The 25,625-nt window shown below is 52.4% G+C and overlaps 2 protein-coding genes across 4 annotated transcripts; both read left to right on the top strand.

Annotated features, from left to right (window-relative positions):
* The first annotated feature begins 825 nt into the window (after positions 1–825).
* S1PR5 (sphingosine-1-phosphate receptor 5) lies at positions 826–4,488 on the top strand. Its single transcript, XM_082731595.1, has 2 exons — positions 826–1,191; positions 2,415–4,488. Exons 1-2 carry the CDS (start codon positions 1,016–1,018, stop codon positions 3,619–3,621), a joined length of 1,383 nt encoding a protein of 460 aa, XP_082587721.1. The 5' UTR covers positions 826–1,015; the 3' UTR covers positions 3,622–4,488.
* Positions 4,489–9,337: 4,849 nt separating this feature from the next.
* KEAP1 (kelch like ECH associated protein 1) lies at positions 9,338–17,515 on the top strand. 3 transcript variants are annotated; one of them, XM_082731503.1, is made up of 6 exons: positions 9,338–9,783; positions 11,783–12,468; positions 14,223–14,908; positions 15,970–16,175; positions 16,440–16,616; positions 16,776–17,515. In XM_082731503.1, exons 2-6 carry the CDS (start codon positions 11,830–11,832, stop codon positions 16,940–16,942), a joined length of 1,875 nt encoding a protein of 624 aa, XP_082587629.1. In that variant the 5' UTR covers positions 9,338–9,783; positions 11,783–11,829; the 3' UTR covers positions 16,943–17,515. The 3 variants fall into 3 exon arrangements, with proteins under 3 accessions (XP_082587629.1, XP_082587627.1, XP_082587628.1); XM_082731501.1 differs by having other exon boundaries at positions 9,531–10,160; XM_082731502.1 differs by lacking the exon at positions 9,338–9,783 and adding an exon at positions 10,055–10,160 and having other exon boundaries at positions 11,761–12,468.
* The last annotated feature ends 8,110 nt before the right edge of the window (positions 17,516–25,625 follow it).

Genomic DNA, 25,625 nt, shown 5'->3' on the forward strand with positions numbered 1-25,625 from the left:
TCTCTATCCCTCACGGGGGGGGGGGGCCCAATCCTCCCCTCATGGCTGAGTCAAAGGGCAGCCACCAATCCCAGTCCTCCCTTCCTGGCTAGAGCCTCTGGTCTGAGGGTGGGGGAGCTCCTGGGAACTGGGAGTGGGGGTGTGGGGCCAGCTGGGACTGGCCCGTTGGAGAAGCGGAAGCCTGGGAGAGGCGTGGGAGAGCGACATAGACAAAGACAGAGAGACACGAGAGAGACCAGGAGAAAGAGAGACAGACCCCAGATCTGATGAATGAGATCCACACATAGAAGCAACCGTAGCACACTCATTCATTCATTCACTCGCTCAGCAGATAACTTACTGGGCCTGGGCTGTGCCCCTGCAGGGGAGGCCCTGCCTCTGTGGGGGCTGACCTTCTGGTGGGGACACAGCCCAGAAACATGTTAAATGAGTAAATCACATCGTTGGGAGCAGTAAGGGTAGCAGAGACCAGGTGTGGGGGAGCCAGAACTTCCTCATTTGGGGAGAAGGAGGTTCCCACCAAAATCCTGCCTTCTCCTGCTCCTCCCCAACTCCCTCTAAGCCAGGCGTGGGAGCCGGGGCTGAGGGATGGAGAAGGCCCAGTGCCCGGAGCCACCCGAAGGTGACTGCTGGGGTCCAGGGACTGAGGCTATTGTCGCCTTGCTGAAGACCCCTCCTAACCTGCGCGCCTGGGGTCCGTCGCCGACGGGGCGTGACGGGGCGTTCTCGGGGTGCATCCCGGAGTCTCAGCTGCAAGGTAGGCGGGAAGTAGGCAGGGACCAGTGTCCAGGCCCCATAGCACAGACGGGACCCCTCTGCTGGGGGGCAGGACGAGGCTCAGGCTACGACCGCCCCTGCTGAGAACCTCCCCTTCCCGATTCCCCGGGTCCTCCCACCGCGACGGAGCGGTCCCTGGGAGCAGTTCAGGCCCGGAGGGGGGAGCCAAGGGCTCGCCGGTGCCAGTCGCCGACGGGGCGCGCTCCGGTGCCGCGGCGGGTGGCACAGGCTGGCAGCCATGGGCTGGGTGCCCGGGCGGGCCCCAAGGGGAGGGGGCCACTGCTGGCGACCGCCAGAGGTCCGCGTCGTGGGCCCTCCCCCTCGCCTGCCAGCTCCGGTCCCGCCCCCGGAGCCGCGTCCGCTCACTCTGCTCCGGGCAGAGCAACTGCCGCCGGCGCACGACCAGGGCGCGGGGTGAGTGTACTGCGCTCGGTCTCCAGGGGCGCGGGGCTCAGTCCGGCCCTCAGGGGATTGCCCTGACCGCTCCCCCGGTTCCCCTGTTTGTATCTCCCCGGAAGCCTTAGGGGAAGCGGGTGGCGGGGGTGGGAGGGAAGGCGGAGACTCACGGGCTGGATGCCGGGGCCAGGGATAGGAAAAGGGTCGCCTGGACTCCTCTGGCCTCGCTCTCTCCTTCTCCCGGCCACACTGCAAGTTTCGCTACTTCAGTCCTGTTTCCAAGGACTCCGAGGCGAGGGGGGAGATGCCGAGGCTGTGAGCCTCTGGCTCTGTGTCCGCATCAGAGCGTCACCCGTGTCCGCACGGATCTGATGCCTCCCTCCCCGCGGCTGAGTCCGTGACTCCCTGGGTCTGTATTCGCGCCAGGTTCCCCCGAGGGCAACCGATGCCAGCCAGGGTGCATTTTTTCCTGCCCCGTGCAAATAAGTCCATTCCCCTTCCCAGCCTCGATGTTCTCACCCATTAAGTGGGACTTGCTTGACTGTCTGAGCATTTCTGAGGAGCTGTATTTGTGTTGAAACATGAAAACCTTCGTGTCCCCTTCTTATTCGAGGAACTTTTGAGTTAACGGTTTCCAGTCTGTAAACTGGGACTGAGACCTGTGAGGAGACTAGAGGGTGAAGTCTTGGGCAGGAAGTATTATTACACGGTAAAGACACGTGCACCCCTCTGCAAAAGCCATCTGGATCCTGTCTGCTGCCCTCAGGCTCTGCCTCTAAAATGGGAGGACAGACAACTTTCTCACATAGACTGTGAGGTTCCGGGTTCCCGCGCTAGCTGAGGGTGGAGGCTGTGAAATTGTGGCCTAAACGAGTGGGTGAGACCCTCTCTGTGGCTGAATTTGGGTCCCTGTGTGACTCTGGCTATGTTGCTCCGCTCCTGTGTGAATATATTTTCTTGTTTCCCCCATGGGGTGTGACTGTGAGTACAAGTCCTTGTCAAGGACTTGCCGTGTCACTGCATTCGTGTGTGCGTCCCTGTCTGCTTATGATGGAATCTGCCCCTGGATATCCCCGATTATGTGTGACTTACTAGTGTCCCTTTCCTGTGGGACTCTGTCGCTGTGTCCCCTCCTGATATTATTGGCGTGTCTTTGTGTCTGCACCTTCCCCAACACTGCGAGCCCCCTACCGTGCCCACCTACCTCCCCAGGCCTCACGCTGTCCCTTACCTCTCCGCAGCCTTCGGGGCAAGCGGCCCATGGAGTCGGGGCTGCTGCGGCCGGCGCCGGTGAGCGAGGTCATCGTCTTGCATTACAACTACACGGGCAAGCTTCGCGGCGCGCGCTACCAGCCGGGCGCGGGGCTGCGTGCCGACGCCGTCGTGTGCCTGGCGGTGTGCGCCCTCATCGTGCTCGAGAACTTGGCGGTGCTGTTCGTGCTGGGGCGCCACCCGCGCTTCCACGCGCCCATGTTCCTGCTCCTGGGCAGCCTGACGCTGTCCGACCTGCTGGCGGGCGCGGCTTATGCCGCCAACATCCTGCTGTCGGGGCCCCTCACGCTGCGCCTGTCCCCCGCGCTCTGGTTCGCCCGTGAAGGTGGCGTCTTCGTGGCGCTCGCCGCGTCCGTGCTGAGCCTCCTGGCCATCGCGCTCGAGCGCCGCCTCACCATGGCCCGCCGAGGACCCGCGCCCGCCGCGCGTCGGGGCCGCTCGCTGGCCATGGCGGCCGCCGCCTGGGGCGTGTCGCTGCTGCTAGGACTGCTGCCGGCGCTCGGCTGGAATTGTCTGGGCCGCCTGGACACCTGCTCCACGGTCCTGCCGCTCTACGCCAAGGCTTACGTGCTCTTCTGCGTGCTCGCCTTCCTCGGCATCCTGGCCGCCATCTGCGCGCTCTACGCGCACATCTACTGCCAGGTGCGCGCCAACGCGCGGCGCCTGCGGGGACGCCCCGGGGGCGCCCCGGGCCGTGCACGCCGCACGCCGCGCTCGCTGGCGCTCTTGCGAACGCTCACCGTGGTGCTCCTGGCCTTCGTGGCGTGCTGGGGCCCCCTCTTCCTGCTGCTCTTGCTCGATGTGGCGTGCCCCGCGCGCGCCTGCCCGGTGCTCTTGCAGGCCGACCCCTTCCTGGGCCTGGCCATGGCCAACTCGCTCCTGAACCCCATCATTTACACGCTCACCAACCGCGACCTGCGCTTCGCTCTCCTGCGCCTGGTCTGCTGCGGCCGCCGCCCCTGCCACAGAGGGCAGGACGCCTCCCAGGGCTCCGGGAGCCCCGCTGGGGCTTCGGAAGGCTTGAACCGCTGGCTGCCCCCTGGCTTGGATGGCAGCTCCAGCCGCTCCGAGCGCTCATCCCCGCAGCGGGACGGGCTGGACACGAGCGTCTCCGCTGGCGGCCCTGGGGCGCCCTTAGCCGCCCGGACCCTGGTACCCGCACCGGCTGCCGACTGATGTCTTTTGGCCTGCCGTTACCCTCTCTAAGGGCCATTTGGCAGACTTTTTCTTTTTAAATAAGGAATTGCTAGGAAAAGCAGCTGAAGATGGTGGCGGCAGAAGAGACAAAGGGAAACGTGTTTTATTTACGCTAAACCTCCGAGCAGTAAGTGAAACAGACAAAAATCACGGCCCTCGTGGCATTGACATCCTGATGGGGAACACAGGCACTAACAGTGAAGAAATCATGGAGGTAATTGCAGCTGATGCCTTCCATGGTGGTCAGGGGATGCTCCACTGCAGAAGTGTGACATATACTGTAAGCTGAGCTGTCATTGCCCTGGGAACACTTGAAAGGAGAGCGTTGCAGGGTGAGGGAACGGCAGTGCAAAGGTCCTGAGGCCAGAACATGCCTGTGCCTTCTCAAAAAAGCGAAGATCTCCTTGCGGCTGGAGCAACAACGGAGGAGGGTAGTGGGAGGAAACAACGGCAGGAATATGATGGGGCAGAGCCTCGTGGGCTCCGTGGAGGACTTTGCTTTTACTCTGAGTGACGTGGGAGACAGACGTTGGACTTGATTTGCTTGAGATGCTCACAGATCTCTGTAAAGGGGGAAGGTGGAAGCTAGAAAAAGGTGAAAGTGCCTGCACTGGCCCAGAGGAGCAACGATAGGGGCTCAGGCTATGTGGACAGAATTACTGAGGAATTGAGTGTAGGCATGAGAGAAAGAAAAGAATCCTGTTTAGAGGAGGGAATGTTAAAGACACGGCACCCTACACTAAAATTTGACTGTGGAAGACAGCCAGTTCCTATCTGAAACAAGATTTCTTTGAGTGTGGTGTCATATCATAAAAAATTAAAAACCTAATAAAATAATAAGAACAATTACAGCTTACTGTGCAGGGCCAGTCGTCCCCACAGTGGTAGGTCCAGGACACACCTTTTCTTCACCCTTACTGCAACTTTGAAAGGCAGCTTTCCTCTTGACAGATGAGCAGTGAGTACCTGGCCCAGTGGTGGGAGCCAGGCTACTAGCCCAGACTGCCAGGCTCCCAGGCCCTAAGGGGCGCAGGCCTAGACTAGTGTCTGGCTCCTTCAGAGGGGCATGGCAAGGGCAGATGCTCCCTCCCTGAGTGGTCTGCATTCTTGTCTGGGGGCGATACCAGGGGCCTGTTTGTGCCCATAAAAGGCTCCAGGCATGCTGGCTCTGGGTACCAGCTGTCCCTAGACGCATTCCTGACCCCAGTGCCGCATTGCGGCCCCGGGGGAGGGCCAGGGGGCTTTGGGCTCAAACTACCGCGCGCCACTTGCTGGGAGACCCGTGTAACTGCAGGCAGCTGCAAAGACCCCAGTGTGTTTTGGGGGCCACGGACTCACCCTGGGGGCCCGAGTGTCCACTGGCCACGCTCAGGTAGTCCCTGCGGGCCATATGCACCGGAAACCAACCTATTTCCTGGAACACAAACATACTGAAACTGGGACGCTCCCAGGACTAGACCTAATTTCCCACTGGGCCTGGTGCCCCTGACCCCAGGCTCCTTTATTATCTAAGGGAACCTGAAGCTCACTCCATTGTTTGGTTGTTTGATAGGATGATGGTAAAGGGAGTTAGTCTCTTGTTCACAGTTTACACAATTCGAAAAGCACCAGTTCCCCTTGTAGGACGTGGTTGCTGTGGGGAATCCTTGGAAATTTCCAGAGCTATTCTGTGGATAAACGAGCTGACAGGTAAACACTTCTCTCTTTTTTTATATACAATTTTAGCACTGCTTTGCATCTTGCTTTTTCACTTACTAGTATATCTTGGAAACTGTTGCACACCCACAGATTTTGTACTGTCTTACCCTCTTAGTTGGCTCAGGCTGTCATAACAGACACCATTACCTGAGCAGCTGAAACAGCAGAGACTTACTTCTCACGGTTCTGGGGTTTGGAAGTCCAAGATGAGCACACCAACCTTATCTAGTGCGAGTGAGGACTGTCTTCCTGGCTTGCACATAGCGACCTTCCTGCTGTGTCCTCTCTTGGCATAGAGAAATCAAGAAGCTCTCTGGTGTCTCTTCTTATAAGGGCTCATATCCCATCATGGGGCCCCACCATGAATGGCCTCCTCCTCCCCAAAGACCCATCTCCAAATACCATCGTCCTGGGGGTTAGGGATTCAACATATATTTCTTGTGGGGGAGCATAGGGGTTGACAATTTGATCCATAGCACTAAAAAAAATTTTTTTTTTACTTTTTACATTTTTTAAAAATTAAAAAAAAGATTTTATTTATTTATTTGCAGACAGAGAGAGAGAGATCACAAGTAGGCAGAGAGGCAGGCAGAGACAGAGAGGGAAGCAGGCTCCCTGCTGAGCAGACTCAATCCCAGGATTCTATGGAGGGTCGTGGGGTTTGAGTCCAAGCCTTTGCCTTTATACACAGTACTGCGGTACATCCTCTTGCACGTGTGCAAGTGTATCTTGGATAAACCTCTGCAAGTGGCATCGCTGGGTCACAGGGTCTGTAGGTTTGATTTTAAGGTATGAAAGTGCTTCAAACACATTCTGGGAAGGTGCTGGTTGCCTTAGAGCTGGGGGCAGCTCTGCGTGTTCGCTGACTGTGCTATGGCGCCCCTTCTGGAGAAGCCTGGAACTGCAGCTTCACTCAACAGCACCCGCTTCCACCCTCTGGCTTGGATTTAATCCTAGACTGAGTAGAGATGTTGAATCTTTAAAATGCACTCCTAAGGCTGGCAGAATCTTTTCTTAGACCAACAGCTTTTTAGCCTGGCATTTCCTTCGATTATTCGCCTAGTTTTCATTTAGATGGACTCTTTTTTTTTTTTTCTTTTAAAGAAGATTTAATATAGAGCATCTTTAGGAAACAGATTTCCCAAGTGCAGTTGAAATTTGGGTCAGTTTATCATCTAGCTTTTCAGGAATGAATGTATATCACATATGGCAAGAATTATTCCTATGAGATGCTTGTTTTTTAAGATTTTTGTGAAGCCATTTCATTAGAGAACTTTAAGTGTTGTATCCTCAATTATGTCTCTTCAAAGATATATAGTTTTTCTTTAAAAAAAAAATTAGGGGGTGCCTGGCTTGCTCAGTGGGTTGGGCCTCTGCATGGTCTCCGGGGCCTGGGATGGAGGCCCACCGGGGCTCTCTGCTCCACCAGGAGCCTGCTTCCCCGTCTCTCTCTGCCTGCCTCTCTGCATGCCTCTCTGCACACTTGTGATTCCGCTGTCAAATAAATAAATAAATAAATCTTAAAAAAAAAAAAATTAGGGGCTCCTCGGTGGCTCAACTGGTAAAGCCTCGGACTCTTGATTTCAACTCAGGTCATGATCTTAGGGCCATGAGATGGAGCTTCACATTGGCCTTCTCCGTGAGCATGGAGCCTGCTTAAGATCCTGGGGAGGGGGGGGGGGCTGGGGGCTGGGTGGCTCAGTGGGTTGAAACCTCTGCCTTCCACTCAGGTCACGATCCCAGTGTCCTCGGAATGAGCCTGGCATCGGGCTCCCTGCTCAATGGGGAGCCTGCTTCTCCCTCTCTTGCTCCCCCTGCTTATGTTCCCTCTCTTGATGTTTCTCTGTCAAGTAAATAAATAAAATCTAAAAAAAAAATTCTTTCTCTCCCTTTGACCCTTCCCCTTACCCCACTCATGCTCTAAAAATTTTTTTATAAATTATTTTCATTCCAGTGTAGTTACCATACAGTGTTGTGTTAATTTCATGTGTTCAATATAGTGATTCAATAATTCTATACATTACTCAGTGCTCATCATGGTAAATGTACTCTTAATTAACCCCTTTCACCTATTCCACCCATCCCCCACCCACTTCCTCTCTGGTAACCAGCACTTTGTTCTCTATAGTTAAGAGTCTGCGGGTTGTCGCTCTCTCTTTTTTTTCCTTATTTTTTTAAGATAGGGAGGAGGGAGGGGGAGAGGATGAGGGAGAAAGATTTTATTTATTTATTTGTCAGAGACAGAGGGAGAGAGAGCGAGCAAGCACGGGCAGACAGAGAGGCAGGCAGAGGCAAAGGGAGAAGCAGGCTCCCTGCCGAGCAAGGAGCCCAATGCGGGACTCGATCCCATGACCCTGAGATCATGACCTGAGCCGAAGGCAGCTGCTTAACCAACTGAGCCACCCAGGCGTCCCATCCCCCTTTCTCTCAAATATTTTATTTATTTATTTGACATACAGAGATCACAAGTAGGCAGAGAGGCAGGCAGAGAGAGAGAGGAGAAAGCAGGATCCCCGCTGAGCAGAGAGTCCGATGTGGGGCTCGATTCCAGAACCCTGAGATCTTGACCTGAGCCAAAGGCAGAGGCTTAACCCACTGAGCCACCCAGGCGCCCCAAGGGAGAAAGAATCTTAAGCAGGCTCCTCCTCCAGCATGGAGCCTATTCTGGGGCTCATCTGACAACCCTGAGATCTTGACCTAAACTGAAATCAAGAGTCAGGTGCTTCACCAACTGAGGCGCTCAGGAGCCCCAGCCTTTGTTTCTTGACTTTCACACTTGAGTGAAATCATATGGTATTCATCTTTCTCTGACTGGTTTATTTTGCTTAGCATTATACCCCCAGCTTCATCCATGTTGTTGCAAATGGCAAGATTTTATTCGTTTTTATAGCTGAATAATATTATAAGTATATGCCAAATCTTTACCCATTCATCTATAGACGGACACTTAGGCTGCTTCCATAGTTTGGCTTAGATGGGCTCTTTTGTTTGTTTATTTATTTATTTAAAGATTTTATTTATTTGACAGAGAGAGATCACAAATAGGCAGAGAGGCAAGCAGAGAGAGAGGAAAGGAAGCAGGCTCCCTGCTAAGCAGAGAGAGTGGGATGCGATGTGGGGCTCTATCCCAGGACTCTGGGATCAGGACCTGAGCGGAAGGAAGAGGCTTTAACGCACTGAGCCACCCAGGCGCCCCTAGATGAGCTTTTTAAAAAATAAGTACATTTAGGGACGCCTGGGTGGCTCAGTTGGTTGGAATACTGCCTTCAGCTCAGGTCATAATCCCGGAATCTCGGGATCGAGTCCCGCATCAGGCGCCCAGCTCCATGGGGAGTCTGCTTCTCCCTCTGACTTTCTCCTCACTCATGCTCTTTCTCACTCTCAAATAAATAAATTTTAAAAAAAAAATAAGTACATTTTAAAACTAACTTTATAAAATCAGTATAAATGGCAAATCAGTTATCTCTTACACTGAAAAATAACTATTGTTCCTATGTCCTCTGGATCCCCAAGCCGGTAGGGGCTAGGATTATTACCACTTCACAGGGAACAAACTGAAGCACAGACAGGTCGAATTAGAGACCTGTCCCTACAGAGCTAGAGAATGGGAGAGCCGGGCTTCAGACCCCGGTAGGCGAGCTTCATGCGCCTCTAGATTGGAGAGAACTAAAAAATTAAGACTAGGAAAAGCCAAGCAGGAATCCTGCGACCATTGGACCGTGAGGCCTGAACTGTGTGGGGTTAAAGGGAGAAGAGCGGGAACGCCTGGGTAGCTGAGTCCGTTAAGCATCTGCGCTGGGCTCAGGTCACGGTCTCAGGGTCCTGGGATGGAGTCTGGCATTGGGAAATCCTTGCTCAGCGGGGAGCCTGCTTCTCCCTCTGCCTGCCGCTCCCCCTGCTTCTGCTCTCTCTGACAGAGATAAATAAAATCTTTTTTAAAAGGCGGGGGAGGGGGGAGGAAAGCGGGTCGGAGAGAGGAGTCATGCGCTGAGATGACGAAATCGAGCCGGTGGAAGGGACAGTGCGAAGTGGGGACAGACCGGACCGCCCCCCCCCCCACTCCAACCCAACCCGCGGCCTTGCGCCCTCGCCCACTCTTTGCCCAGGGGTGCCGGGCACCTGCGGGAAGGGCGGGGAATCGCGGCTCCTTCCCCACCGCGCCTCTCCGCCCTCTCCCCGCCTCCTTCCCCGCCGATCGGAGGCCGCCCCCCCCCCGCCCCCGACGTCCAAGACCCCGCAGGCCTCGCCGCCCCAGGGCCAAGGTCCCCCGACGGCTGACGCGCCATAGCGAAAGTTAAGCGGGAGCCGCTCCCGGCCGGGACGCGGACCCTCGGGTTTCCCGGAAGCTCTGCGCGCGGGTGGCACCACTGTGCCCGGAGCCGCCTTGGTGCCCCGGGCATCCCCACCCCGCGGCAAGAGCTAGAAGGCTACGCGGCGGCCGAGGTGAGCTCGCCGGCCGCTAGGGCTGTCCACCGATCTCCAGTGCAGGCAGGGGCGCACCGGGCCTCGAACCCGAGGGTCTGATTCCCGGCGGCTCGGACCACGCGACTGCGGTGCGCCGCGCCGCAATGACAGCCGGAGTGGTCGCCGCGCGGGGGCAGCGCAGCTTGGTGACTGGCGGCGGGGGCGGGGGGAGCGGCCCCTCTGCCCTCCCAGCCGCGGGAGGCCGGGGGCCGCGGGGACTTTTATTCTGACACGGCCGGCGCCCGGCTCTGCTTAGTCATGGTGACCTGCGCGCGCTCCACGCCTCCCCCCGGCGCAGCGATGGAGGCGCCCGGGCCTGGGCGACGGAGGCGGAGCTCGCGCGCGGCCATGGCGGGGTGAGTGAGGCGGCCTGCGCCCGGGCTGTGCGAACGGCGGGCCGGGAGTGCCCCGGGGGTCGGGGAACGGGGCGCCGCGGGTCCGGTGGCCATGGGGTTCCCGCGGCCTCGCGGAGGGCCAGGAGGGCGCGGCTCTGAGTCCTCGGCTTTTGTTGGACGGCGCGACCCGAGGGGTGGCCCGGGAGCTACGCACGCGGGGCGAGAGGCCCAGGGAGTGCCCCTCGGACCGAGGGCCCGGGAGTCCGGCGCGCTGGGGAGTTGGTCTGCGCCTTGGGGTTGGCAGTGAAAAGGCCGCACGGCAGGGGTCACTTCCTCCCTTCTCCAGGCCTTGGTGGCGGCTCCGGCAGGACATGCGCAGTCTCCCACTGATCGCTTCGTGGGGGAGAAGTGCCCGGTGTCCTAGGGGCACCGTTGACCGACTGGCCAGAGATCAAGAGGCAGGACAGGGGCCTCGGCCGGGGAGAGGCGGCCAAGCGGCGCCCTGGGCCCGGCGGAGGAGGGTGCTGTGGCAGGCACAGTGAAGTGGGCAGCCAGCCAGCCGCTCGCTTACTGACCCCTGAGCAGTGCCAGGCCCCAGGCAGGACGTGGGGGAGGCACATGGGAGGGTGGGCACAGCCTTGACCTACACAGGGCTCCCTGCCTTCAGAAGCCCTGCCGCTGAGGGCCAGAGACATGGGCCATCCCTCAACAAGCAAGCAGTGGAGGTCAGTATGGTTTCTGACAAGTGCTGTGGTGGAAATGAAATAGAGAGGAGATGACTCTGCTGTGAGTCCGGGAAAGATCAGTGGAGAACCTGGAGGGCCTCTTGCAAATCCCCATCTTCTCAAAGCGGATCTTTCAAAACACAGCTCCTGCCCTGGCCCTCCAAACTCCACAGGTTTCATGGAAACCTATGTATCGCTCCTTAAACTTCTCTCTGACTCTCCAGATGGTCTCTCTCATTCTGCCTCTGAGCCTTTGAACTTGCCATTCCCTCTGCCTGGAAAACCCCTTTCACATGTACATCCTTCTTGTCTCAGCTCTAACACAGCCCTGGACTACCCGATTTAAACTAACTGCCCCAAGGCACTCTGTCACAATGCTGTTGTCCTTTTTTTTCACAACCCCAACTTCTCCTCAAGTCTTGCTTATTTTACTTATGGCCCATCCCTCCCCAGGTGACATCTCCAGGGCGGCACAGTTTATGTCTGCCTTTCTCCTCTGCTATGTCTCCAGTGCCTAGAACAGTGCCTGGCACACAGTAGATACTGTGAATGAGCTAGATAATGCTCTGTTGGGAAGGGATAGAGCTGGTAGGTGGAACAGAGTGAGCAAAGGAAAGAGGCGGACAGAGGCTGATTGTATATAGGGTAGGACACTGCAAGAGTTTCGTTTTACTCTTCATGCCATAGGGAGTTGTGGGGGGGATTCTGAGCGGCGGTGGGGGGGAGGGGAGACATCGTCTGACCTGTGTTTTAGGATGGACTCTTGGGCTCTGAGGCCATGTGGTAGTTAATGAGCACAAATGGACATTGCTTCATCTGGGCTTGGGAAGGAAAACTGGTCTAGGAGTCGCTTTATCTTAAAAAAAGGAGGCCTGACCCCCAGGCCCTGCCCCCAGCCCTGTGCTCTCCCTCCTCCAGGCCTCTGAGTGCCAGTGGTGGTGTTGTCCCTTGTCACCTGGAACCCCATGCAGCCGGAACCCAGGCCTAGCGGGGCTGGGGCCCGCACCCGATTCCTTCCCCTGAGGTCACAGCGCCCTGAGGGGGCAGGGGACACGGTGATGTACGCCTCCACCGAGTGCAAAGCCGAGGTGACGCCCTCCCAGCACGGCAACCGCACCTTCAGCTACACGCTGGAGGACCACACCAAGCAGGCCTTCGGCATTATGAACGAGCTGCGGCTCAGCCAGCAGCTGTGTGATGTCACACTGCAGGTCAAATACGAGGACGCGCCAGCCGCCCAGTTCATGGCTCACAAGGTGGTGCTGGCCTCATCTAGCCCCGTCTTCAAGGCCATGTTCACCAATGGGCTACGGGAGCAGGGCATGGAGGTGGTGTCCATTGAGGGCATCCACCCCAAGGTCATGGAGCGCCTCATTGAGTTTGCCTACACGGCCTCCATCTCCATGGGTGAGAAGTGCGTGCTCCACGTGATGAACGGTGCCGTCATGTACCAGATCGACAGCGTCGTCCGCGCCTGCAGCGACTTCCTCGTGCAGCAGCTGGACCCCAGCAACGCCATTGGCATTGCCAACTTCGCTGAACAGATCGGCTGTGCCGAGCTGCACCAGCGCGCCCGCGAATACATCTATATGCACTTCGGAGAGGTGAGTGGCTGGAGGAGACTTTGGGCCTGGGCTTGGGGGTGGCATCAGAAGGACCAGGGACAGATGGACAGACATCCCTGTCTTCCCTTGACATGTCAAGAGTTAGGTTAGGTTGCTGGAGAAAAATTGGGTTCTGAGGTCCTAGTCTGTATATCGGGGTGACTCTGGGAAACAGCTGAGGAAAGTGAGAACTTTCTGGGTCTATCTCTGGGCTCCCCGACTTCTCTGGAAACAAGAGTAGGGACAGGGTGCAGCGAATGCTGACAACTGCTTAACCCTGGGGTGTGCTAAAGGAGGGCCCAGTGCTTCACACAGTTTGCAGATACTCACTGAACACCCATGACATGCTGCCTACCTCACATGTGACCCTTAGGCATGTTTCCTCTGGTCCACGCAGTGTTGTCCTTACACTGTTGTTGGTTTCATTTTCGTTTTTAAGTGGAGGAAGTTGTGAGCAGAAAATCAGCGATTCCTTGTAAAATCGCAATGATGAGCCCAGATTCGTGGGTGGCGGGCACTAGAGGTTGTGCCCTTGGGGATGACAATAATAATAAGTGTTTTTGAGCAAGTGCCCACTTGCTGTGGGCCTACCCCTGTTCTGAGTGATTTCCATTCTTTAAATCATGGGATTTTCCCCACTATCCTATGAGGAAGCACCACCCTTCGCTGTGGCCCAACAGGGCTGTACCCCAGGCCCCGTGCCTTAGGGAGTCCCATGCTTTAGAGGGCCCTCCTGGAAGTTTTCAAAGTCCTCCCCCAGTGGCTGGGATCAGCTGAGGTAGATACTGTCCTGGTTTCTGTTTCTCTCCTTAAGGGCTGATGTTCTCCTTCCCCCTACCCCACGTGTGGGGTTGACCAGGTGCCCTGAGGAGGCTGGCAGTAGTCCTAGGGCCTCTGGCTTCCAGAAAGGTGGTCTGTGAGCTGGGCTTTCCCGCAGGCCTGTGCGGTGTTTCTTTAAAGGGATTGCGTGGGCTTGGGGTACCAGAGTGTTGGTGACCTGCTGATGAGGGGCGACTGAAATTATTTATATAGACTGGTGCCTGACCGGAAATATTTGCCTGGGGCCCTGTATGCCCTAGGAGTAGCCCAGCTGTGAGGTAGCTGCTAATAGAGGAGGAAAACCAAGGCACAGAGCATTGCCCAAGATCACCTAGTTAGAAACAGGGGGCCAAGTTGCAGCTCAGCCTTCTTTCTTTAGAGCCTACACTTTTTTCTAGGATATTCTGTGGCTATTATTTTTTCCTTTTTAGTCAATCTGCCCTTTTGAAAAAGTAATTTCGTTTAAAAAGTAACAATTGGGGCACCTGGGTGGCTCAGTGTGTTAAGCCTCTGCCTTCGGCTGGGGTCATGATCTCAGGGTCCTGGGATCCAGTGGGCTTTCTCCTCAGCAGGGGACCTGCTTCTCCCCCACTCCTGCTTGACTCTCTGCCTACTTGTGATCTCTGTCTGTCAAATAAATAAATAAAATCTTCTAAAAATTAAAAAAAAAAGGTAACAATCTTGTAGTTCAAGCACAAAATGATACAAAAAGGTACAAAGTACATTGTGTCTTTGCCCATTTGCCTGAGTACTTAGGTAGTATATGCCTCGCGTGGAGTATTAACTCTAATCGTCCCAAGCTATGAGGTTCACACTGTTTGAATCCCCGTTTTACAAAATAAGAGACTGAGGTTGTGAGAGGCAGGTGGAGTGACCTGTCCGCAGTCATACTGCTGTCATGGGGAGTCAGCCTGTCACAGTAATGCCCTCCGCAGGTGGCCAAGCAAGAGGAGTTCTTCAACCTGTCCCATTGCCAGCTGGTGACGCTCATCAGCCGAGACGATCTGAACGTGCGCTGCGAGTCCGAGGTCTTCCACGCCTGCATCAACTGGGTCAAGTATGACTGCGAGCAGCGGCGCTTCTACGTGCAGGCGCTGCTCCGTGCTGTGCGCTGCCACTCGCTCACACCCCACTTCCTGCAGATGCAGCTGCAGAAGTGTGAGATCTTGCAGTCGGACTCCCGCTGCAAGGACTACCTAGTCAAGATCTTCCAGGAGCTCACCTTGCATAAGCCCACGCAGGTGATGCCCTGTCGGGCGCCCAAAGTCGGCCGGCTCATCTACACTGCCGGCGGCTACTTCCGCCAGTCGCTCAGCTACCTGGAGGCCTATAACCCCAGTGACGGCACCTGGCTCCGACTGGCAGACCTGCAGGTGCCTCGTAGCGGCCTGGCCGGCTGCGTCGTGGGTGGCCTGCTATATGCTGTTGGCGGCCGGAACAACTCGCCCGATGGCAACACCGACTCCAATGCCCTGGACTGCTATAACCCCATGACCAACCAGTGGTCACCCTGTGCCCCCATGAGTGTACCGCGCAATCGGATCGGGGTTGGGGTCATCGATGGCCATATCTATGCCGTTGGTGGCTCCCATGGCTGCATCCACCACAACAGTGTGGAGAGGTGAGTGGCAGGGCCCAGAGGGGTGAGCTCTGAGGTTCCCATTGCTAACAGGTACTAACCCACTGGGATTTGGGGATTCCCCCTATTGTTAGGTACCTGTCTCTGCACTCTGCCTTCAGGTAGTGGAAGCCTCAGGTGAGGCTAAATCCATGGGAGATTTGTGGTCAGTGACGTTGGATGATGTGTCTGGGCCTGGGAATTGCTTACAGGGCTGTCACAAACCCATACAACTCCTGCAGATTTGGAAGGAGTTCTGTCAGTTTGAAGATGTTGTAAATTGCCAATTTTATTACAGCATGACACCTTACTGCCATCTGCCCCCAAACTGCCGTAATAAACGGATATATGAGGTCTTCTATGTGGAAGGTGACTCCTTGTGCAGTGCACAACCTGCACAACTGCATGGTGACCCTGTGTTAAGAGGCTGAGCAGTTTTGACTTTCAACTTTTGCACAGTCAGTCCTTCGCCTTCTCCTCTTCTAGAAGCATGATCCAGGATACAGTTCTCAGCTGGAGAACTTGTTAAAACAAACTTCCTAGTCCACTGCTAGAGATCTGGCATCAGTGGGTTTGGAGCGGGGCTAGGGAATGGGAATTTTAAACAAACAGCACACTTTGACAGAATCCATCCTGGGTGGTAGCCTAGTTGTTAGAATTAGGATTCTGGTGTCCTAGAAGCCTGGGTCAGACCCCCAGCCCCACCTCCACGGTGACCCGGGACATGCCATTTCATCCCTCTGTGCTTCTGTCTTGTCATCTGAAGGTGATGGGGAAGTGGGAGATGATAATGAGGACCACCTGTCCAACAGGCTAAGAGGGTTTTGGGGGCGCTAACAACACGCAGCATGGGGCCTGGCAGTGGTGTATGGTGGATCCACCCTCAGCGTCCAGCAGACGTGCAGGTAACCTTGAGCAGATGATGGCTGTGAACCTGTTTCCTCAGAGACACGCTACGAGGAGTAAAGAGTTCAAGTGCATAAAGAACAGGCGGCATGTCGGGGCATCGTGTTCCATACAGGGCAGCTATGATCGCCATTGTCATTGTTACTATGCCCTTGCAGGTATGAGCCAGAGCGGGATGAATGGCACTTGGTGGCCCCAATGCTGACTCGAAGGATCGGGGTAGGGGTGGCTGTCCTCAACCGTTTGCTCTATGCCGTCGGGGGCTTCGATGGAACAAACCGCCTCAACTCAGCCGAGTGTTACTACCCAGAGAGAGATGAGTGGCGAATGATCACACCCATGAACACCATCCGAAGTGGGGCAGGTGGGTGGGGGCTGCCAGGAAGGGAGCGTGGCGGACCCCCCCCCCCCAACCCTGGGGAATGAAACTCGGCAGGGCCTGGGGGAGGCTTCCTGTTTCAGTTTTAAACCCTGTGGCACACCCAGGAGAGCTAGATCCTAACCGTCTGAGCTCTTCTCTGAAGGGCGCCCCAGAAGAGGGGAGAGGGGAGGGTGCCCCCAAGAAGGCGGTGCCTGGGGCCCCCAGCGCCAGGCCCTGGAGTCACTCTCTTTGCATGGTACGGTTTAGGAGTCTGTGTCTTGCACAACTGCATCTATGCTGCGGGGGGCTACGATGGTCAGGACCAGCTGAACAGCGTGGAGCGCTATGACGTCGAGACAGAAACGTGGACTTTTGTAGCTCCCATGAAGCATCGGCGAAGCGCCCTGGGGATTACTGTGCACCAGGGCAGGATCTACGTTCTCGGTGAGGCCCTGGGGGCGGGGACCTGGGTGGAGAAGCCTGATTAACCCCATCTTTGGGGTCAGGCTCAGATCCCCGTAGGAGGGCTTCTTGCAGTTCCTTCTCCCTCTTTCTTTCCTCTCCCCTCAGAGGGGGTGACTGTCTCCTCTGCCCCCCCTGCAGGAGGCTACGATGGTCACACGTTCCTGGACAGTGTGGAGTGTTACGACCCAGACACAGACACCTGGAGTGAGGTGACCCACATGACATCTGGCCGGAGCGGGGTGGGTGTTGCTGTCACCATGGAGCCCTGCCGGAAGCAGATCGACCAGCAGAACTGTACCTGTTGAGCCACTTGTGTTTCTTGGGCAAAAAAATGGTCTGATCGAGAGAATTGTTGTTTTTGTACAAAAACAGGGACAAAAGAAAAGGCAGCAGTGCAAATGCTTATCCTTCAAGATGGGAGGCTGAGGTGCCCCAGTGTTCAGATGACAACTAGAAAGAAAAGAAGGCCACAGCAGAAACCTATGAGCCTGTCAGAGTTGTCCCAGGAATGTCCAAGAGAGCCTTCCTGGGAAGGGGGTGCATGAAAGGCAGGCTCCCAGGAGAGAGGCCTCTGCACCCACTACTCTGAGAGTAGGCCTGGGTCCCCAACCAGCAGCTGCCACCTCCCTTTGGGGTGAAAACAGGTGCTGAGGTCAGGTGGGTTTTTTTGTTCCTTGTGTCTTTGTGGTTGGTTCCTGGAGGCCTGGGAAGGAGCCAGCTGAGGCCTCTGGGGTGAGGCTCCTGTGGAGGTGTGGACCCCAGGGATGGGCCTGTACATAGAAACCACTGGATATCTCTGCCCTGGACAGTCATTTTGTTGATAAGTAACCCTATAGCTTTCCAATGAAAATAAAGAACAAACTAACTAATGTCTTCCACCCAGGCTGTCAGCTGGAGATCTCAAACCTGGGGACAGAAGGGACTCTTTGGAAACGTACTCAAGTCCTTGATTTTGAGTTTGAATTTGAAACCAGTTCGTTATCTCTGCCCATGGCATCTTGACATGTAGGGCATCTGTCTCCCCGTGGGCAAGCCACACAGGGCTCACTTTGTCACGTAGGGCTGCTTTGAAGACAATGACCTAACTCCTTGACACCTCTCTTTTAGGTCTCCCTGGAGTTCTATTTTCAGGCAAACCATCCCCAACATGCCTTTCAAATCGGTGAAAATCTATCCGGTCATTTTTATGCGCTTCAGTTGCACAGACTGAGCCTTTTATTTAGGTGCTGGGGTATTAAAAGGACAAAAGGGGCTCTTGGGAATTTTCTTAGGCAGAGGGCTCGCTGGAACCTGGTCTCCTCTTCCGAACAATCCCTGTGAAGGCAATATACGGCCTGGCTCTCTCCTTAAGGCAATGAGCTATTTGTACTGGGAGTGTGGAGCAAAGAGGAACGAAGTGTGGTCTCCGCTGTCAGGAATGTCCCAGGCTCTCCCAAGGGGCTTAGCGAGGAGACGTTTGATTCCTTCCTTTCCAGGGAAAACCTTAACCTCCCGTCTCACAGCTTCATTCACTCAAGTCACCTGAAGGTTGTCTTGGTCGCGCCGCTTCCTTGGTCCTCTTCTAAGGTTTTATTGGAACAAGAAAATAAATCTGCATTGGGTGCATTGAATGGGTGGGGAAGGACTAAGAACTGAAAACAGTATCTGGACAGCCTTTTAGCATTTGCGGTTTTTTGCACATTACTTGATCCTCAAGAGTGCTGTGAGCTAGGAAGGCAAAGCCTGCGTTCTTTACAGATCAGAGGTTCAGGGAAGTGACTTGCCCAAGGTCATGTGGCCACAAAGTGGTAGGGTTTAGATTCAACTCTAGTGGACACTAAGCAGCCACAGCGTGCGCTAACCCTGTGTGTGAGAAGGGACAGGAGGTCCCGTGGGATCAGTGTGTCTATCAGTGAAAGTTCCGGAAACAGCGATCTAATCTAGAGTCAAAAGGAATTTGCATGTAATCCGGTTGCCAGAAGCCACACAGCCTATCCCAGAGTGGTGTTTCCTTCTACAAGGGTTAGAACCCTGGTCTTGAGGTCAGGTTTCAACTGACTCAGCAAAGCAAGGTGAACAGTTTCTTACCTGCAAAAATGGTACTTGGACACCGACTGGGCATGTAAACTTGCTGGACCAACAAAGGTGAGTATCGACACTCCCTTTCTAACTCTGCAAAGACAGCTGTTGCGCTAGGTATCAAAGGGGCTAGGGTCATGAACAGGCCCCAGATGATCCCCGCCCTCGTGGAAATTACAGCCTGGGAGTAGGGTGACCAACTCGTCTTGGTTTTCCCCAGGACAGTCCCAGTTTGAACACTGAAAGGCTGGCATCCCAGAACCCCTCAGCCTCCCACCCCCCCACCCCGGGGTAAACTGGGGCACCTCCGCAGGGAAGCCAGATGCTGAAGCAGTATTACAACCGTGCTGAGTGACAGGCTGCTGCGGGTCATGGTTAAGTTCCCATTTGAAAGTCAATGGCTCTGGAAGCTACATGGGCATAGGTGGCTGCCGACTGGAGTGCATTGGAAAGGTGAGGCAGCTATTGCATTAGGCAGGTGAGAAGACACCAGTTTGGATGAGGCTGTGGGAATGGAGAGGTCGAATCCACAGGGAGAAGACTGATGAGATAAGGAGGGCAGAGATTTCGGAATGTTCCTGTGTGGCTTCAACCTTAATCAGCAGCCAGGGGTAGAGAAGCTTTGAGGAGGCTGCAGGTATAGAAGAGAAGTAACCATGTTTGGGGATGTGTCAGGTTTGAGGCCTCAAGGTAAAATTGTTTTAGGAGGGTGTAAAGTTATTTTTCTAGCCTCCAGGCTTTAATGCTTCCAACAAGTAGTTCTCAAATGGCTGTTTTATCAGACCTGAAGTGAGGTGTTCAGACACAGTGAGGAACAGGCATGACACTCAGAGAGCTGGAATTAATGATCACAAAATACACATGTAATTAGGTTCAAAGGCAAGCCCTCTGAAGGCCAGGAACTTGACCTAGGCCAAAGGCTCTGAGAAACCATTGTTGAGGTGGGGGTTTTCTCATAGAAATCCAAAGGAACTGATAGTGTAAACTTGATGAGGAAAGGAAGGGCAAGATTCTGGATGGAAGAAGCATCACATGCAAAGGTCCTGTGGCACTGGGAAGCAATGTAGGTGAACTCTGAGAGGGAGGAGGAACATGGTGTCAGAAGAGGCCCTGTGGGCCATGCTCATTTCTCTTTAATTGTTAAATACCTAAGTATTACCTCTAAAAAATTGAACATTATAGATAAAGCTGAAATCTTACTATTTCTCCATTCCAGCCCCCTCTCAACTTAAAACAAACTGCAGAAATGTTCTATGTATTTCTTTAAAAAAATGGTAAAATGTTGCCTGTATAATTCTGCAATTTGCTTTTCCCCCTCAGACTTCTAGATCTTTTTGTCTGTGACGTCACAATCCTTTTGCCGGGTACTACGTTCTGTTTTATCTTTTCCAGTACCTACAATGTTAGGTCTTTTCATTTCTCAGAATTACAGATAAGGCTGAAATGCCTACTCTTAACCATGTCTCCTTGGGCACAAATGTGTGTATTTCTCCAGGGGGATACTAAGAGGTGGAACTTACTAGATCTTAGGGTAAGCACAGCTTTCCTTATATCCTGCCAGATTCCTCTCCAAAGTGGTTGTAACAAACCACATTCTTACTGCTTCTAGGAGCTCTTTATAGATCTCACACAGTTGAATTTATCACTCTTCCTTGATGTTTTGTCTCTTCTGTGTCATATTTGAGGACTTTTGCATTTCCCGTGGCTTCCTACCCATTTGTTAAGTTGTTGTCTCCTGCCCATACATTGTTTCTGCTTAAGGTAACCAGACTCGGTTTTTGTTGGTTCTGTTAAAACCAAGAATCCTGACTAATAGAGACACCAGAAAATTTTTGTGCTGTTTTTCCTTCAGATATGATTGTTTTGTTTTTGTACCATTTTTAAATCTAACAGGAATTTGTTGGTATATATAGTATCGAGTAGGAATTTAATTTTTTGCATGGATAGCTATCGCTGCTTAACCATTTATTTTTCAAACCATTTCTTGACTAATTAATTCTTTATCCATAGTTTTTAAATGCTATCCCAATCATACACAGACTTCTCATGTATGTGTGGGACCTCTATTCTGTTATATCAGATTACTACTGTTTTACCTAACTATCCACTTTTGCATCAATTTCATCATTTAAATTACTGAAGTTTTATAACATGTCTTAATATCAGAGTAAATCCCTCTCCCTTTTCTATTTTTTTAAACAAAAAAAAAAACCCTGAGATATTCTGTTATTGCATATTTATTCTTTGCTTCATGAATGAAATCCCATGAAAAAATTAATTGGGTTGCATTAAAATTATCAAGTTGGGGTGAAATAATATTTTTGCAATATTAGGTCTCTCTGTTCGTGGACTTAGTGTACCTGTTTAGTGAAGTCTTCTTTGCTGTCCTCAGGAAGGCTTTATAATTTCTCCACAAAGGACTTGTGAAGAAAGGTTTATTCATGGGAGTTTTATGGGTCTGGTTGTTGTCAATGAGATCTTTACTCCTGGATCTTTTACAATTGGTATTTCTGGGAAAATATAATAAAATTGGTATTTCTGGTATATAGGAAAGTTTTGATTTAGATATCTTGATCTTCCACCAGCCTTTTTCTAGTTTTCTGGTTTTTTTTTAAAGCAGAGAGTTAAATCGTCTGCAAATAGTAATAGTAGGATGTCATCCTTTTCAGTAGTCACACCACTCATTTCTTTTTCTTGCCTTACAGCATTAGCTAAGACCTTCTGGGAAATGTTGGTTAGTTGTGGGAATAGTGAGGAATAGTTATCTTATTCCTAATAGTAAGGTGAGTGCTTCTAATGTGCCGCCACTCAATCAGATGTTTGCTGAACGATTTTCTGTCACCTATACCTTAAGCTTTGCTGGAACTTCTTCCAAGTTCAGGAAGCTCCCCTCTATACCTAGTTTTTTTTTTTTTTTTAATCATAAATGAGTGTTAAATTTTCCAGAAGTCCCTCACTCTATAGGTGCGTCCCAAGAAATTGCATTTCTAAAATTCCCAGTTGATGCTGGTGCTGCTTGTCCAGGGACCACATTCCAAGACATACTCTTGTAGAACAGAAACAGCAGCGGGTAAAAGCATATTCTGAGGGGCACCTGGGTGACTCAGTTAAGCCACTGCCTACAGCTCAGGTCATGATCTCAGGGTCCTGGAATCGAGCCCCGCATCAGGCTCTCTGCTCAGTGGGGAGCCTGCTTCTCTGCCTCTCTCTGCCTGCCTCTCTGCCTACTTGTGGCCTCTCTCTGTCAAATAAATAAATAATTTTTTTTTAAAAAGCACATTGTGAGAAACACTTGAGTAAATGGAAGAGAAGCCCCAACAGACAACCACAGCAGAAAAACACGAGAAAACTAAGAAAAGTATAGTGTCACAGAGGCTAAGAAGAGAAAAAGTTGAACACAAAAAATTTTTAGAAGTTTTTAATTTTTTTATAAATATATAATGTATTATTAGCCCCAAGGGTACAGGTCTGTGAATTGCCAGGTTTATACACTTCACAGCACTCACCATAGCACATACCCTCCCCAACGTCCATAACCCCAACACCCTCTCCCTACCCCCTTTCCCCAGCACCCCCTCAGTTTGTTTTGTGACATTAAGAGTATCTTATGGTTTGTCTCCCTCCCAATCTCATCTTGTTTCATTTATTCTTTTCCTACCCCCCAAAACCCCCATGTTGCATCTCCACTTCCTCATATCAGGGAGATCATATGATAGTTGTCTTTCTCTGATTGACTTATTTCACTAAGCATAATACACTCTAGTTCCATCCACGTTGTCACAAATGGCAAGATTTCATTTCTTTTGATGGCTGCATAGTATTCCATTGTGTGTATATACCACGTCTTCTTTATCCATTCATCTGTTGATGGAGATCTAGGTTCTTTCCATAGTTTGGCTATTGTGGACATTGCTGCTATAAACATTCGGGTGCATGTGCCCCTTCGGATCATTACATTTGTATCTTTAGGGTAAATACCCAGTAGTGCAATTGCTGGGTCGTAAGGTAGTTCTATTTTCAACATTTTGAGGAACCTCCATGCTGTTTCCCAGAGTGGTTGCACCAGCTTGCTTTCCCACCAACAGTGTAGGAGGGTTCCCCTTTCTCCGTATCCTCGCCAGCATCTGTCATTTCCTGACTTGTTAATTTAAGCCATTCTGACTGGTGTGAGGTGGTATCTCATTGTGGTTTTGATTTGTATTTTCCTGATGCCGAGTGATGTGGAGCACTTTTTCATGAGTCTGTTGGCCATCTGGATGTCTTCTTTGCAGAAATGTCTGTTCACGTCCTCTGCCCGTTTCTTGATTGGATTATTTGTTCTTTGGGGAACACAAAAATTGTAAGGAATAATGCTATGAAGTGCAAAGAGCTTCAGAAAGATAGACCCCTTCAAATGCCTACTGGATTTGGTGACTGGAAAGCAATCTTATAGCGAACCACTTCAGGAGACTGGTGAGGGTAAAGCAACAGATCCCTATAGTAAAAACCTAGGGAGTGCCTCCTTGAAACAGGTACAAGTGCTGAAAAGACAACACTGAATCAGCCAGGAACACTGAGGAAGAGAACATCTCTTCTGAGGCATTTGGATGAGAAGAGGCAGAAAAAGACTGGGTGAAAGCTAGAGAGGAACAAAGAGTTCAGGGAAGGCTTGGGGTTTTGTTTTTGAGATTCAGAAAATAGCATGTTTATAAGCTGAGGGGAAGTTTCAGTATAGAGAGATCATCAAAGGGCGCCTGGGTGGCTCACTGGGTTAAGCCTCTGCCTTCAGCTCAGGTCCTGGTCTCAGGGTCCTGGGATTGAGCCCAACATTGGGCTCTCTGCTCAGCAGGGAGACTGCTTCCCCCTTTCCCTCTGCCTACTTGTGATCTCTCTCTCTCTGTCAAATAAATAAGTCTTAAAAAAAAAAAAAGATTATCAAAGATGAAGGTGAAAGAGGATGGAGTCCTAGTCATATAGGAAACAAATAACTTCCCACTCTTAGTCAGGTGGACAGTGTCTAGGGTAACCTTGAGCTCTTTGAAGGTCACGGTCATTTTGGATGCTAGAGTCCCCTGGTTTGTGCAGTACAACATGCCTTCAATTCAGTGACTATCTTCTCCCTTGGGTGTGCATTCTGTTTTGTTTTTAAGATTTTATTTATTTGTCAGAGAGAGAGAGCAAAGGCAGAGGGAGCCACAGGCAGAGGGAGAAGCAGGCTCCTCACTGAGCAAGGAGCCTGATATGGGACTCAATCCCAGAACGCTGGGATCATAACCTAAGCCAAAGGCAGACGCTCAACCCACTGAGCCACCCAGATGCCCCTGCATCTGGTTTTAAAATATAAATGTCAGGCGCCCTGGTGGCTCAGTGGGTTAAGCCTCTGCCTTCAGCTCAGGTCATGATCTCAGGGTCCTGGGATTGAGCCCCATGTCTGTCTCTCTGCTCAGCAGGGAGCCTCCCCCCCACCTACTTGTGATCTCTGTCTAATAAATAAAATCTTTCAAAATGTATAATATAAATGTCAGTGGAACTAAATTTTGCAAAAGATAGAACTGAAGCAGGGGGTGGGGGACGGGAAAGAATACACTGGAATCAACAGACTAGGCTTGAGACACATATCTGGCATTCAAACTTGGTGCAAATCCTGTCTGTGCCTGGCTTCCCCCGTCTGTAAAATGGGGATAATAACTACCTAGCACCTAGCGCACAGTAAGATACAATAAATGTAGTGTTACTGATAGGAATGAGGTAAGTACTGGAAACCTGATATGCTAACATTGATCGGGGTTATCGAGGTTAAGGTTAGCAAGGTAATGGTATAACATTTACTCACCTCAGACTACTTTACCTGTGCTACTTAGAATTCCTCTCTGGCTCTTGTAACCTGCGAAACATCAGTACTTCCACCAACCCATCGCCTTATTTTGCGAGGGTTTTGTAGCTGCCCCTAACTCTGGGCTGATGCAGGAGGTGTGGTCTAAAAGGAATGCAGCACCCTCTTGTGGGCTTCCAGGCAGAAAGAGGAACTGTTGCCAGACAAGGAGAGCTAGAAAAGGAACAAGATTGGAGGGGCCCACGGTGCAAAATTACCTGACCTTGGATTGTTCCTATTTTTTTTTTTAATTAGCATTCTTCAAGACTTCTGGGTAAATTATATTTATAGTAAACGAAACACAACTTCAAATGCATCAGGAAACTCGCCCCTATTTAAAGAGCTCTTCCTTCCATGAGCCCCAGCGCCCCTTCCACACCCACACCCCATCCACATTTTCCTAGGCCGCATGTTAAACAGGGCCCTCAGGAACACTTTTCAGACTACGTATCCCAGGATCTGCCTGGATTCAATCAGCGGCTCCAGACAACTTCGGTGGGAAATTTTAAATGGCTCTGCTGACTTCAGCCGCCTCTGCCTTCACTTGCTCGTAGCCTCAGGGTCAGGAAGGATGAGTTGCGTTAGCCAAGGAGTTGGCATTGAAATCTCAGCTAGACAGGTGCTTCTCTTTCATCTCTACCGCGTGCCTTTCCCTTACTCATCACACCTCATCCGCCCCCGCCATCTCTCAGCCCCACTAAGGAGTCACCAAGTGAAGCGCTGGGGGCATGCACAACAAACTCTTCCGTGCCAGCCAAGTGCCAGGCACTGGGTAGAGACAGCTAGGAGCAGACCGTTTCCGCCGTCCTGCAGCTTGTCGCCAACCAGGCAGGGGACAGACTGTTCCTTAATGAACAGCCAGAAACCATGAGGGAGAAGCAGCGTCACTTGCAGAAGTCATAAGCCCCGTATGTGGGAGCCTTGTCATGGGAATTAGTCTTCTGTCTTGCTCACCGTTTGACGCACTGGCGGCAACAGGAAACTCACATGGATTTGAACATGGACGAGACAATTTGCCATCACAGTGGCGGGAGGATGACTCTTTGCAGGATCGAATGCAACTGGCCAGGTCTTCCCGG

The sequence above is a fragment of the Mustela nivalis genome (assembly GCF_964662115.1).
Source record: "Mustela nivalis genome assembly, chromosome: 1".
NCBI lineage: Eukaryota > Metazoa > Chordata > Mammalia > Carnivora > Mustelidae > Mustela > Mustela nivalis.

Coding starts and splice junctions, on each gene's coding strand:
- S1PR5 (XM_082731595.1), top strand. CDS start 1,016: ATGGGCTGGGTGCCCGGGCGGGCCCCAAGGGGAGGGGGCCACTGCTGG. Junction 1,192..2,414: donor GCGCACGACCAGGGCGCGGG/GTGAGTGTACTG, acceptor ACCTCTCCGCAG/CCTTCGGGGCAAGCGGCCCA.
- KEAP1 (XM_082731503.1), top strand. CDS start 11,830: ATGCAGCCGGAACCCAGGCCTAGCGGGGCTGGGGCCCGCACCCGATTC. Junction 16,176..16,439: donor CACCATCCGAAGTGGGGCAG/GTGGGTGGGGGC, acceptor GGTACGGTTTAG/GAGTCTGTGTCTTGCACAAC. Junction 16,617..16,775: donor GGGCAGGATCTACGTTCTCG/GTGAGGCCCTGG, acceptor CCCCCCCTGCAG/GAGGCTACGATGGTCACACG.